Raw genomic sequence first — 14,660 nt, 5'->3', positions numbered from 1 at the left:
CCGAGATTAAATTAAATTCCTGTTGGTTCCGGGAATAACTGTGTCTCTCTTTGTAATAGTTCCAGATAATACCAAGATGTCATAAACTGCAATGGACGCAAAAATAGCGTTAAGGACACTCCTAATTTTGAGTGGCTCCAAGAACTTTAGAGGGAGCTTGGAAGGTGGAAGATCTGATCTAGGATACCACAAAGTTGCAGTCCCCGAAAGTGTGTATAAAACTTGCATTGAAATCCTTTAACTAACAGGATTTAACTAACAGTATCTCCCAATCTGAGTATTTTCAGATAAGCTAAGTGGGTATTTTTAATGCTTCACTATGTTTGGACACCACCTTAGGGAGCTAGGTCAATCTATGCTCCGCATGCAGCAGGTTTGTGGTCTTGTGATGCAATATTTTCCTTTATCCACCTGCGCAGGGCATGGTGATGGACTGAAGCAACGAGCCCTTGAATGCAGGGATTTCCAGGCACTTGTTGCATTTCATGCTTTTGCCTCAAACTCTTGTCTACACATACTGAAATTTGTGCTTTAGACATTCCCAGATTTCACAAGTGTGGGATTGTCAGTATTTTCTTCCTCTGGTCTGATGTGAAGCAGCAAGCTGATATCCTCTTGTTTTGAGAGACACTATTAACGAAGATGGCATTAAACTTCCAATTCCTGCTAATGATATTTGTGTACATGATGACCTAATTAAAAGCAAAAGTGGGTGTGTATAGAGGAATAGTAACATTGCTGAATAAGTAATGTCTTCTTCAAAAGGTGAATGTTCTGTTTCAGTAGAGACTTATGAAGGGATGCAAGGCACACTTGCAGAAAAAGTATTGATATACACCAAGGGCAGAGGCGTAGGAAGGTCAGGTGGTACCCGGTGCGAAAAATTTCTTGTCACCTCCCCCAATGATTTTTTGTTTTGCCTGCAAAAATGGTTTTACATTATTTCATATTTTCTTACAAAGGAATAAGTAATAATAATAAACCCCAAACCCTTTTATTTCTATCCCGCCTTCACTGGCCGAAGTGAGGCTAAGGGTGGCTAACATCAGATACATAACATTGGTATAAAATCAAACAATTAAAATCTAATTAGATGGCTTTCCGCAGGGTTAGGGTTGGGAACAGTAAGTGCTCCACTGAATTGAAATTTCAGCTATCACGACACAGGAAAACGGCCAAGTAAACAGCTATTTTCGTGGAGGAGGGTCAAGATATTAACTGATATGTATGAAATCTCATATAATCCCTAGTGTAGTAAGATAAGACCTCTGGAGCAGGCATTTTCAAAAAAATGGTTTTTTTATGAACAGCCCTAGTAGGGCAGTAATTGTTCCTTGATAATTTGTCACCCCCCCCATGATGGAACCTGGGGTGACCACCCCCCACCCCCACGTCCAAGGTTAATCTATGTATTTGCAAAGGCAAGTTAGTTTTGTGTGCAGGCAGTTCTGCATTCAAGCCCTAGTTTTAAAAAGTGCTGGGAAAAGCCTTGAGGCTGCTGCCAGACAATACTAGGCTAAATGGGCAAGGAGTCTCACTTCATACTATGCACTTGACCATGAATGTTTTCAAGCTCAAGGTGGAGCAAGAAGTATATTTTATTACCTAGATGGGAGGTCACTTTTTTCACTCAAATACAAAGGAGCCACGTAAGAGAAAGCCACTAGGATTTCTTTGCAATAAAGACCCAAGGATTCAAGACTGCAGCTAGAGGTTTCTTTTGCAGTTAGTTTACTTTTAAATAAAACTTAAACAGAAAATGTCACATGAGAACAGCGGACAAATTTAACTATATCTTTATTGACTTGTGCATATTCCATTGTAATGATTTCCGAGTACTTTGTCATTGAATGCATTTTTTTATTTTTTTCTCCCATGCTTAAAAAAAGTATATTTATACATATTTATAGAATATTTATATAGAACAAAGCTCTTCTCGACTGTAAATTACCACTTTCAATGAGATTCGCTTTCTTAAAGGGAAAGGAGATGGGGAGGCAGTCCCACTCTAAAGATAAAATGTGCAATTTTTTTATGTAAAGCAGTAAACATATGAATGTATTTAAGCACTTAGCACAAATCTGCACAGACAACATAATTGCTGCAATGTTGGTGTTTAACAGGTGCATAATGAGGGCTCCTTACCACTATCGAATGATTACCAATGCCTGCAAAACAAAGCTCAATTTCCCTCAATTTACAATCGCACAGTAGGTGAAGCAGGAAAAAGCAGACAAATGACCCAATCCCATTTTCAAACGCATACTTTGTGAGAAATCTAAGATGCTGCAGCACAGATCTTTATCCCCCCCCCCCCGCCCTCTAAAAAGCGAAGCACATTCTGGTCCAGAGAGTTCAATGTTTCCCAACATTTTTGTATTGGCCCCTGTAATAAAGATGTAAACAGGCAGCAGAACCTGCTAGACGTAGATAGGCGTTTAGAGAAAACTACCACAGACTGTCCTGTTATCTCTTTGGTAGAAAGAAAACCCCAAATACTGGTTGCTGAGGGCATGCGTACAAAGATGCCCTGCCAAGCTCAAGGCGGTGAACCATATCATCACAGCAACTGGTACCAGCTTCTTGCTGGTTCAGTATTGCAGTTTGCATATATTGAAAGCCATCATGTAGAGCGGTTCTCTTGCCACAGCTGGGCAAGGACGTGATCTACTAGAAGGGCGTTCACAATTGATAGTGTCGGGCTCATAAATTCTACACCCCCCAATAGGTCCTAAAGATACAGGTTTGCAATGTGTAGCTGAATTTTGAATTTGCTTTAGTGGTGGGAAGGGGGGAGTAAAGCAGCATACAGATGTGTACATTATACACATTGAACAAGATTGCCACTGATCGTAGTGCTTTAAATATTTACTTTATGGTTATTGGGGGTTTTTTGGGGGTGGGGAGTGGGCATAATGGTACACTCAAGCCTAAATCGGCTCCAGCACATCTAAAAGCCAAACTACACATGAAGCATGTAATCAGCAGAAGAAAAAGTACAAAATTGCTAGGTTGCTAGTATGGGAACAAGGACCTCTCCGTCTCCTCCCTTCCCTAACCTCCGCGCCCCCCCCGCCCCCGCTGCCTTGGGGCAGATGTGAGCTTAATGTTGGTTTTCTTGCACTCAACTATTTAGCAAAGAGAAACAAGCACAGTTGCAAATTCTCCAGTTCAGGTGTGATTTGGCCCTGCAAACCTTTTCAGCTTTCAAGATTAAGCGATACCTTTTCAAGTAGGTAACCATTAAAAAATAAATATAGGATACTTTTTTTATCCGGGCCAAAGGGTCTACAGAAGTACCTCACTATGTGTAAGAAGAAGCAGCAGCAGCATGTACTTTTTACACTTGGGATTATAAAGTTAGGGTTATGTTAAAAATGTCCAAATGCATTTTGAACCGATCTATCCTCGGTACTCTTTTAACTTGTAAGTGGTTTTTAAACATGAAACGGGATCGACATCTTTAAACACTAAAGGCGTTTAAGGCCAAGCGGTTGTCGTCAAAAGCAGTGTGGCTAACCTCTTCTCAGATTTGCAATTTGCTAATCAACAATGCAGACAAGAAAATGAAATGCAAGTAGAAATGAAAAAACGAAACAAACATTTGCATCACTGAAGTTTAAATAGGCATGAATTCAGCTGATGTTGCTCAGAAAAGTCTTTTTGAGTTCCATCTACATGTCTGCCCATGTTGTGCTCACTGAATATTCCTGTCTTGTTTTTGAACCCTTCCCAAACTTTCAAGAATGTCCACATGCCACATCCGACTTCCAAGGAGATTTGTAAAGAAAACTGCAGCCCAGGCACAGAGCACTGTAGTAGACCTGCAAACTCAATTTAAGACTCTGTAGGAACGACTGAAGCAATAGTGGAGAACCTTTGGCCTTTCATGTGGGGGTGGGCTCCCATCATAGAATTGTGGTTGAACAGGGACCCCCCCCCAGGGTCATCTAACCCAACACTCTGCAATGTAGGAATCTCAGCTCAAGCATCTATGACAGATGGCCAATAGCCTGGGATAAGGCAGTTTGTAGTCCTAACATCTGGAGGGCCACAGGTTCTTAAGATAGTTGTATAAATTAAGGAAGGGAGACATTCAAGAAGAAACAACAGTTGCCGCTGCAAAGATTAGGACACCATCCAGGGCAAAGATGCAACTTGCCCTTTTCTGTTCACAAACGGAAGAGATCGTGTGAGGCCTAAGCTGCGTTGCCCTGTTCTGTTTCAGTAACTTACCCCTCGCATCCACTGTAGGCAATTTAAAATCCCGGAGCACGGTTAACAGATAAGAGTTGCTGGCAAAATGGCGAAGCACCACACAATTAGCAGGCTTAGCTAACCTCAGAATGAGCACGATTTTGAAAAAAGATCCATGGAGAAAGTGCAATCCTACATAATGTCTAGTCAGAAGTAAGCCCCTCTACATTCCGTGGGACTTAATTGGAGGTAAGTGTGTAGAATTGCAGCATTAAATGCCTGTAAGATGCACATACCATATTAGCATGTCTGTAGCTGCACATACCATGAAGGTACAACATCCGTATGCTGCGTCCATAGCAGTGACCCCAGGAGGAATGACCGCTGGGAGAAGAAATGCAACAGTGCATCTGCAGGAGCACAACCAGACCCCTTCATCTGCCCCGGCTGCAACAAAACATGCCTCACCACAGGTGCTGTAACCTTCCAACAGTTCACCCCCAAAAGTGCACTCCTACATCGTCTCCAGAGACAGACAGATGCCCATAAACACATCTGGAAAATATGTTCTACATTACCGTTTCTCCGAAGACACCAATGGGTAGCTAAAATGGTACCTTCTTACCCCTGCTGTTGCTTACTTGTGGGGGGCACATTCTTTAATTTACCAGGGCACAAAAATTCATGACATTCTGAAAATGTCAATGTGGATCTTGGTCCGTGTTTGCATTTAAGACGTTTCGTTAAAGCTGGGGAGAGACATAACAGTACTCCAAAGGCATTGGTTCTAAATTAACAAAAGGGGGCAGGGAAGTGATTGAATTAACTGACTGGGCTGCCCAAAGCAATCCCACACTCTCTTCTTAGCAAGCTTATGTACCTGGCTATGAGGTTGCTACTAGACATGGAACAAATCTGGCATATTCCTCACACCTCCCAAATGAGGTGGGGTTTTTTCCCCCTTTAGGCCAGCAAGTGGTCCGAGCAGCAACGGAAAGAATAAAGTTGAGCACCAAATGCATTGTAAGTAAAAAAATAACCACCGTTTGTTGTAAGACAAGCTAAAATGCTGCAATGTAAATGGTTAAGGACACTTTATAAGCACAAAAATAGAAGAAATGAAACTCTGAACACTTTGAAAGTTACAAAAAAAAGTGCCATCCGACAGCAGTGCTTTAAAAATGCACACAATGGTATATTATTGCTCAAGTAAACTATTCTAAAAGAGGAAAACTGTGTCCAGGACACATTTGGGGAAGGGAAAACAAGCAGATTCAGCATCAGATGACATAGCACCATTCCTTTCTGCATTCAAGATTCTTCTAGGCCAAAAGCAAAAATGACTCTTTAACTTTCTCCAGCTGCTTCTAGGGCGAAATGTTAAGCCTTCCAAATTAACCTAATTTGGATACCTTTCTACAAACAGAGCTCAGGCAGACGACAGTCTTTTTTTAAATCAAAAAACAAAGGCAAACACCACCCCCTCAGCCCCAGAAGCAACTAACTTCTGATACCTAAGACAAGCTTACGATGGGCTCGTCTTTAAGTTTTAAAAGGTGGCAAGCCCTTTAAACACAAGTTCAGACCAAATTATCGCTGTCCTTCCCCTTACACACACACACTGCACTCGTATCAATTCAGTAATAGCCAATAAGAAGAAAGTTTTACAATCTGCATTGCATCGCACAGCAGATGCAATACTTGCTGCCTGGGCCTGCGCATCACTTGAATGGTTTAAGCGGAACGAGCAATGCGCTGCTGATACCCTGGCTCAACAGTGCACAGCACTAACTCACATTTGTTCAGCATGCTACCAACGAAACAAGCCATGGGCTGCTTGCTGTTGCGCGCAAAGCAATGGGAGTTTCTCTCCCAACAAAAATCTAGCTGCTTAGCCAAGGAGGAGCCTACCATCATATTTTTCGCTTCTCTCCTAACCGTAAAAGCTGGCTTGCACACAACAGCAAACCAGCGCCTGGTTTGGTTCCTCGCTGGCGTGCTAGCAAAAGGAAGAGCGAAGCTCGGTCTCTCCAGCACACTGGTTCTTCATGTTAAGCCATAATTGAGATTGGTGTAAACGTAACGCATGAGCTGGGCTGCTGCTTCAGAACTTCCTCGCCTGGTAAAAGTTCTGATTAAATTCCAAAATGCACTACTTGAACTTATGATAGCGCAGGTTCCTAGGACGAAGAGGTTTTTCGACTCGACTAGAGCATCGCAGATGACGGGAGCCAAGACTTAGCTCTCATGCCATCACCAAATCAGGCGAACGGAAATTGCACTATGATCGCCCTTTTGCTTTGTCCATTAACAAGCCATTCTGCCGCCCCCTGGGGTCACCTGTGTGTGAAGAAGCATTTCAACCACTTAAGCAATGCTTGCCCGCCCAGCTGTTGCGGAAACGGGGGTCATATTTGCACGTGCCCCTCTTCAGCCATTCAGAATTACCGTATTTTTTGCTCTATAAGACTCACTTTTCCCCTCCTAAAACGTAAGGGGAAATGTGTGTGCATCTTAGGGAGCGAATGCAGGCTGCGCAGCTATCCCAGAGGCCAGAACTGCAAGAGGGATTGCTGCTTTCACTGCTGTTCTGGCTTCTGAGATTCAGAATATTCTTTTTCTTGTTTTCCTCCTCCAAAAACTAGGTGCGTCTTATAGAGCAAAAAAATACGGTATATGGGGGGGGGGGGAAGGGTGCCCAATTGGGTGAGCAAACCCCATTTTCTCCACACTTCAAGCGGGAAGGTTGAAGCGGGTTTGCAAGTGCGCTTTGCTGAACACACTCGCAGCAGCCCTGCCCGTAACCCAGAACCTCGTGCCATCCAACATCTGAGGGGTGGCCAACTTCTCTCCACAGATACATGTTTTGAACGTCGGGAGAGGGCTTGCTCTGAGCGTTAAGAGATGCGGGTGCGCTTGGGTCGTACGCAAGATGGTATCTTGGCAACCTGCCGAGTAGCACCAGAGCAAGGAGCTCGCGAACTGAGCTGAATTGGTGGTCACACATGACGACTGGCACACCCAGAATGATTCTGAACTGAGCTTGCAGATGCACCATTTCTGCTTAAATGCCAAACGGATCTCTAAATAAAAATGAGTAACATGGATTAGAAGAGTGTGTATTTATTCTAATTAAAAGCACGATCCCTTCAGAGAAAATCCCACTTGGTTCATTGCAAGTTGCTCCCTGGTAAGTGTGAACAGGATTGGAGCCGGATCCTACACCTATTTAGTCACAAATATGTCTCCGCCGTGTTCCATGGAGCTTACACCTAAGTGCACAAAGGTGTAATAAAGGGCAGTGTCTTCTTAAGCGTTTTGATTAAATAAATCCTTTCCTTTCCCCTTAACAGTTCCAGAAGGGAATGTCTGTATTTTGAAGTCCAAATATATTTAACTCCAGGCCCACAATACAACACATCCCCTTTCCTATGTATGGATTTAATCTCAGTAGTATTACAACCAGAATGTTTTGGTAGATTGTTTCGGAGTTTTCAATCAACTGACAATGTACGAACGCCGATAGAATCTGTCAGTACCCTATACCCGTCACCGACTGGGAAAAATAGGTTTTTTTCTGATTAAAGTGCCTCCTATTATCTTCAATTTTTAAAAGGGCTTTTCTTTTAAGATGTGCCATCCAATTTCCGGTAATATACATATCGGTTGACTGAAACAAATAAATACAGATGTACAAAAACATTCTGGTTAGCCTCTATCATTGCAACAAAATACTTCACAATATATTATATACCTACATTTATAATACATGCACCAACATGTCTCACGTGACAGACAACAGATGTTTTCCTGAATTGCAGGAAAAAAGAAGTGTTTCAAAGATTTTGGTCCAATCCGTAAGAAGGATCTCAAATTAGTTAGCCCGCCCCTTGCCCCAATAAACCAACTGCAAACAGAGAAATCTTTTGGACTGATTGTGAACCGAAACAGGCGCCCATAGCTTCTGTTCGTGTGTGTGTTGTGTGAGTGTGTGTGCGTGCGGGTACACACACACACACACACACACACACACACACACACACACAGAGCTATTAAGACAAGGAGCTTCACAAGTGTATCAGACATGTCATTTGTAGAGTTCACTGGCGGCCACTTACTATCACCAGTCTCGAGAGAGTTTGGTGTTTTGATCCCTCTTGGGGGGCGCCGGCGGTGGACCTCTCCGTAACGTTGCATAGCCCGATATGTGGCTGCTTCCAAAGTTGCTGCTCTTCTGCTTCTCCGTGAGAAGTTCCGGCGGGGGCGGGGGCAAAGCCATGTCATCCATGGTGGCCGTCGGCTCCGCCCTGGATATCCGAGCCGAGGAGAGGGAGCCGTGCCGCGTGATGGACTTGCGCTGCAGAGTCCTGTTCAGGTCGGCCAGGAACCCGGGCTGAACGCTAAGGCCAGACTTGGGCGAGGTGGGCACTTGCGGAGCCACGGCCGCTTGCGGAGCCGCGGCGGCCTGCGCTTCGGCCATTTCCGCCTGCGTGAGCCGGGTGCTGTCGTTGCGCTTGGGGCGGGTGGGAGGAGGAGCTTTCTTCCCCGACTGTTTGGACCACAGGGGCTGGGGCTGAGGGTTGACGACGGCCACTTTGGGAGAGGTGTTGCCCGAAAACACGGCGGGAATCTCGATGGGCGGCAGAGGGAGGTCGATTTCAGGCGGCGGAGGGGGGAAGTCTGAATCCGACGGAGGGGAGGGAAACTCTTCCACGGTGCCCTTCCCGGGCGCTCCTGCGGCAGGTGCCTTTGCGGAAATTCCCGCTTGCTGAAGTACGATAGGCAGATTGAGCTTTCCTGGCTTGGGGGGAGCTGCAGGGGGGAGCGGAGTCTCCTTCACAGGAGACCCCAAAGGCTCTGGCGGAGGTGCAAATTTGCTGACCAGGCTATCCACCGACGGTCTCTTTGATTCGTGGTACTCCGCTGAGCTGTTGGATTTTATGCTGGAGTTCCGCTGGGGAGTCGGTGGGGGCTTCTTTCCTCCCGGGCTGGACGTCTTGGTAGACTTCTTGACCGGGGAACCCCCTGCCTTGTCCGGCGTGGGAGACACCACCGTCGGAGCAGGGGAGGGCGGCGGAGGAAAGGCTAGGCTACTTTCAGGTGGCGGAGGAGGGAAGTCGGGAGATGGGACGGCGGTGGGCTGCCATTTCGGCTTGGCTTTGACTGCTGGAGGAGACTGCGGCGGCACATTCAGAGGGGTGGGCTTTAAAGGCTGAGGCTCTGAAGCCGGCATGGGAGGCGGAGGGAAGTGGCTGGCGATTTGCTTCACCACCGATGGCACAGGGGACTGCGGCGAGGGCGGAAGTTTGCCGGAGTAGCTCTGCTGCTTGGGCAAAGTGGGCGGGGGGAGAGGGCCTAGCGGGACAGGAGACAGGGGAACCTGCGGAGTTGCGAAACTGGGCTGCTTCTTCACCGCTGAAGGAACCAGGGCAGGGGCAGGGGGCGTGGGTTGCGCCGCGACAGGCGAGGCGGCTTTTGAGCTACTCTGTGTAGGCAGAGTCATGGCAGGCTTAGGAGGGGCTTGGGGAGGTGGCGGCGCAGGCATAGGCGGGGGAGGCGGCGGCACGGCAGGGGCCGCGGCTGGCGCCTGAGGAATATTCTGATGAATCTGGTGGATTTTGAGAGGAGGGGGAGGAGGGGGTGGCGGCGTGAACTGCGGCACTGACGGGATGGAGGGCACGGGCTTCATGAGCTGCGCCATAGCTGAGCCGGGGGTAGGGGGAGGCGGCGGGGGCGGCGGAGGAGGGACCACGCCATTAGGGGGCACTGGGTTCTGGGGTTTTGCCGGTGGCAGAATTGGTGGGGGTTGCTGCATCATATGGGGGGGCTTGAAGAGAAGCCCCCCATGCTGAGAGGCATTCTGCAGCCTTGTTATCGTGCTGTACTTCACAAAGACGGTGGCTGAGCCGCCTCCGGATGACATGGACTGGCTGGGGAGGGGCGGCGGCGGAGGGGGTGGCGGTGGAGGAGGGGGTGGCGGAGGAGGGGGAGGGGGTGGAAGGGGAGGCGATGGCTGTGAAGCTGAATATAGGGGGGTCGCTTTGGCCTGCGGAGACAAAGCTGGTGGGACTGAAGTAAAAGGTCGGCTTATTGAGTCCATTCTAGCCTAAAAGGGAAGGGAATACAAAAAATAAAAATAAAATTCAAACATATATGAAAAGAGAAATGATTGTGAAAGTGCCTGCTATAAACTTAACTACTATGAATTACAAAAAGTCGAATAAAGTGTCGTATAACTAAGAGAGAAGGTTGGGTTGGCACTATATGCAGAGGGACCTGCACAAAGTTCGCAATTGCATTAGGGAAGACAAGATCTCCCATTGCTTTTAGAGCAGAATCCCTCACAACTGCCTAAGGTGGAAATATATATAGCCAAATTTGACGGGAGGGGAATGCAAGTGACCAAGCACTGATAATCAATACACAGAGTGAAAACCATCACGACTAACTATATCACAGAATAGGAAGGGGAGTCAAGGCATGCAGGGATTATTGCACTGGGGGGCGGGGGGGGGGGGAAGGAAGAGGTCAAACAGAAGGCACCAAGAGTTCTGGTCAAGTTATTAAGGTGATTTACTTTGTGACATCTGTTAATAGATAATGGACCACCAAATGAACAATCCTATATTTTATGACCATTCCTCCGTATTATGTGATTATTTGAGGGAAGCCTTGTGAAACGATGGTTTCCTGCAATTTAGAGCTATGCATACCATTGCAAAGAGTACTTATCTGAAATTCAGCAAGCTATAGAACTCTTTTAAGATTCTTCATTCTGGAAGAATTTTCCAGCAATATATGCTAAACCAGAACCATGACAGATTATTAATAAATTGGGGTGGGGGGGTGCATGACATTGTCAGATTAGGGCACTAAACACTCAGGCACTTGTGGACTAATCAGTGTGCTTAAATATTAGATATCTCTTGAAAAAAGTTAGTCTGCATGATTTTGGTTGCATCATTCACCCAGGTTAATAGTTCAAACAAGGCCCCTGACCTTAACTCTACCCCTGCTTAAGTCATCACAGCAGTGGAGCTCTGAGCTGTTCCGGGTTTTGCATTTGCCACATGAGACTGCGAGGCAACAGGAAAACAAAACAAAACATAGCATAAAACATAGGGGAGCAAGCTGTGACATGAAGCAACTGTTACCATAATGGTATATTCCCAGAATGGATGAGGCTTGGCTGTTTCTCCAAATTTAATGGAGAATTCTTGGCTGCTTCCTTACGTAGGAATCATGGCTTACAAGCAAGGCCAATGTTATGCAATGGCGAAATTCATATCCTATCACAATAATATAGTATTGTCTGTTGTATGATACTTACGCTAATTTTGCCAGACTCTTCCAGTTGGGTTCCCCGTTTCCAGGCCTCTGAGAAGATGGAGCTAACGATACTTTGAGAACGGACATGTCCTGTTTGGGTATCTGAAACTCCGCTATCTGATTGATTAGAATGATTGGATTGAGATTCTGCGAAAAGAAATGCAGAACACACATTGGGCATCAATGTGCAAAACCCACAAAAACAAGTTTATTTGAGTGAATCACTCTCACATGTATAATCGACTCCATGTCATAGCTGTCAACTTACAGATTTGAAAATAAGGGACCAGCAGCCTCAAAAATAAGGGATCAGCAGCCAAAATAAGGGATTTTCCGGGCACAGGTATGTTCAACTTCTGAGCCCCTCTGAGCCAAAGGCAGAAAACCCAGCCAGCAGCCAAATGAAGCCTCATCAATAAAGGACAGCAGCGGGACATGGCACTGGGATAAGGGACTGTCCCGCCAAATAAGGGACACTTGACAGCTATGCTCCATGTGTGAGCTGGAAGATACTCAATGGAATCGAACGCTTTCTCTGTTCATTTAACAACTGAAAACAGTGCACAGGACTGAACAGAAGCCTCTTTCATCTTGATGCTCTGGCAACGAGTCGCACAAACACTGTCTCAATGTAATTATTCTTTAGTTCACGTTCTTCACATTTGAAAAGGTGTATGTTTCTGAATTAAATGGTAGGTCTCATTTTCATGTCACCCAAGGGGTGTTTTTACAGTGAATCAAAACTTCTTATTTTATAGAAACAGAATGGTACTGAGGCTTACCTGGCAAACTAGATGAACTGGATCCAGACTTGATACTAGAACTGGAGAGGGATGTCCAGTCATATGCCGATTCTGTCCTTTTCAGGGCTTCTTGATAGTTTACGTACAATTGTTTCCCATACTGAACAAAACAGAACAGGGAATGTGAACACTGCATGATTCAAATCCCAAGCTTATCAACCCCATCCCTTTCATTTCAGACTAGTGGGCTTGCTCCTGACAAAACCTACACTGTAAGATTAGCTGAAATTTTGTTTGGTGCCTGCTGGAGTCTTGGTTTCTTATTACCAATCTGCACTGAAAGCTAGAAACAGCTGCTCGCCTGATGGAATAACAACTATCTGGAAAGTGCCATGGGGTGAAATTGGTAGTTCCAGCCAATAACTCTTCTAACACACCGAGTTACAATTCTCCAGACAACTACAGAGTTTTGCATATGAGGGTATAGGGAAAAATCAAGAAGGCACAGATGCCATCCCAAGCACGAAGTTCCATATGACATGGAATCCTAGGAAGAGGGTTACTTGTCAAAGGAGGAATAAAAATGTTAAAGAGGCTGGAAACGCTTCAGCGTGAAAATAAATGGTCACAGAATGCAGAATGAGTGATACCCAACTAGGTCATACTCAAGAGAAGACCCAGATTTCAAATCTAAGGGAGACTAAAGTTGGGCATCACCTATTAATTTGGACATACTTTTGGTTTAATGTGTTATACCAGCCTGGAAATGCATATTCTGATGACCAGCAGAGTAAATAAAAACGGATAACTTTAAATTGTTACAACAATCCATTTTTATATAATCATATACTTTGTTATATGCGAGTAACAATTTTTAAAAGAATATATTTAAATCTGATTTTTAGAATCCCTGCCCTTAAAAACAGTGTCTATGTTTGGACATTAGCAACGCCATTCTGTGTTTATACTTTCCAACTCTTATGGTATGACAGCTATTGGGAGAGGAGCAGAGAACTGGAACATACCTTAGCAATACGGATGCCATTTACCCACTGATGTAGGGTTCTGATATCATCACAACACAAATATTTAATATATTGCGACTTCTTCTGAATCTGAGGATGCTGCAAGAGAAACATTTATCGCAATCAGGGTGAACTGAATTTAAAAATAACAACCTTAACCTTACAGCATTAAGACTACTCCTAGGGAAGCAGAAGAGTCCTGTTCAAAGATTTTGCAGTTGCGATAGCAAAAAGGGAGGAATGCATCCTTTGAATGCCAGGGTTCATATGTCTTCACTGAAGCTGTTGACAGAAACTGCTGCAAAATATGATTAAGAACTTGCCGCCTTCTCTCAAAGGCAAATGAAAACAGGATCTGATGGAGAGGGTATCAAATCAATACTGGCTGATACAAAATAAGCCTTTTTTTTGCGTTTCATGAAGAAATGGGCAACACGCAGCACACAAGGTGCAAGAAGTTTTCCAACAACTAGTCTGTGGCCTTTTCCCCTTCCCCTTTTCATTTCTCATATTGACAGCTACTACTCAACACTTACTTTAAGTACTAAACAATAGTCTGTAGGGGCTTTATACTTGTTCCGATAGTCTTGGCCGTAGTAAACATTTACATGGTCCAGCTGAAGGAAGCATACAAGATCCCGAGAGACCTATAAAAAGAAACACATACGGTCATGGACGTAGAAACCCTCAAATCATTTTACCGTAACTCTTTCAAAGTTACCTCCTGTGTAACTTTCAGGTTAATGTAAACACAAGGAACTAATCTCAGTAGGCAACTAGAATAAAACAAATTAACCCAAGACAGGAATAAAAACATTAGTACTATATAATCAGCAGAATGGAAAATGTTACAAGATCAAAGTGGAACAATTTTCTAGGATCTCTCAACTATGAAAAGAACTTCAAATTAGATTAAAATGCCGGTGTTTCCAAAGTAAAACACAATGCCTTCGTGACGTACACTAAGTCACTATTGAATTAGCACATAAAAAAAATATATTTCAACTGTGATATGCTAATGGAACCCAACTGGAAATTAAGAAAAGCATGACTGTTAAAATATTACCAGAAAGGGGACATAAAGATTTCTTTATCAGGTGGTGATTAATATTAAATAGATATTTTCATCATTATTGGGAGTGTTTTCATTCAAAAACTGAGTCCACCATGGGGATGGGTAAAAGATAGGGCTTGGTTAACCAAAGACCGTATTTTTTGCTTTATAAGACTCACTTTTTCCCTCCTAAAAAGTAAGGGGAAATGTGTGTGCGTCTTACGGAGCGAATGCAGGCTGCGCAGCTATCCCAGAAGCCAGAACAGCAAGAGGGATCACTGCTTTCACTGCGCAGCGATCCCTCTTGCTGTT

At 44.8% G+C, this 14,660-nt stretch overlaps 1 protein-coding gene across 5 annotated transcripts in view; it reads right to left on the bottom strand.

Moving 5' to 3' along the window:
• Positions 1-7,304: 7,304 nt before the first annotated feature.
• The window catches only part of RAPH1 (Ras association (RalGDS/AF-6) and pleckstrin homology domains 1), a 71,703-nt gene continuing 64,347 nt past the window's right edge, over positions 7,305-14,660 (bottom strand). For 4 of the 5 annotated variants that reach the window (XM_083626408.1, XM_083626409.1, XM_083626410.1 and 1 more), the window contains 5 exons: positions 13,831-13,941; positions 13,295-13,393; positions 12,309-12,429; positions 11,528-11,673; positions 7,305-10,303 (listed from right to left, as the gene is read on the bottom strand). In XM_083626408.1, coding sequence (XP_083482534.1) covers positions 8,318-10,303; positions 11,528-11,673; positions 12,309-12,429; positions 13,295-13,393; positions 13,831-13,941 — 2,463 coding nt within the window. In that variant the 3' untranslated portion in view covers positions 7,305-8,317. The other variant, XM_083626412.1, reaches the window with a different exon arrangement.

The sequence above is a fragment of the Podarcis filfolensis genome (assembly GCF_964270895.1).
Source record: "Podarcis filfolensis genome assembly, chromosome: 1".
In the NCBI taxonomy this organism is placed as follows: Eukaryota; Metazoa; Chordata; class Lepidosauria; order Squamata; family Lacertidae; genus Podarcis; species Podarcis filfolensis.
The sequence above is the reverse complement of the archived record's forward strand: the minus strand, read 5'-3'. Positions and strand labels throughout refer to the sequence as shown.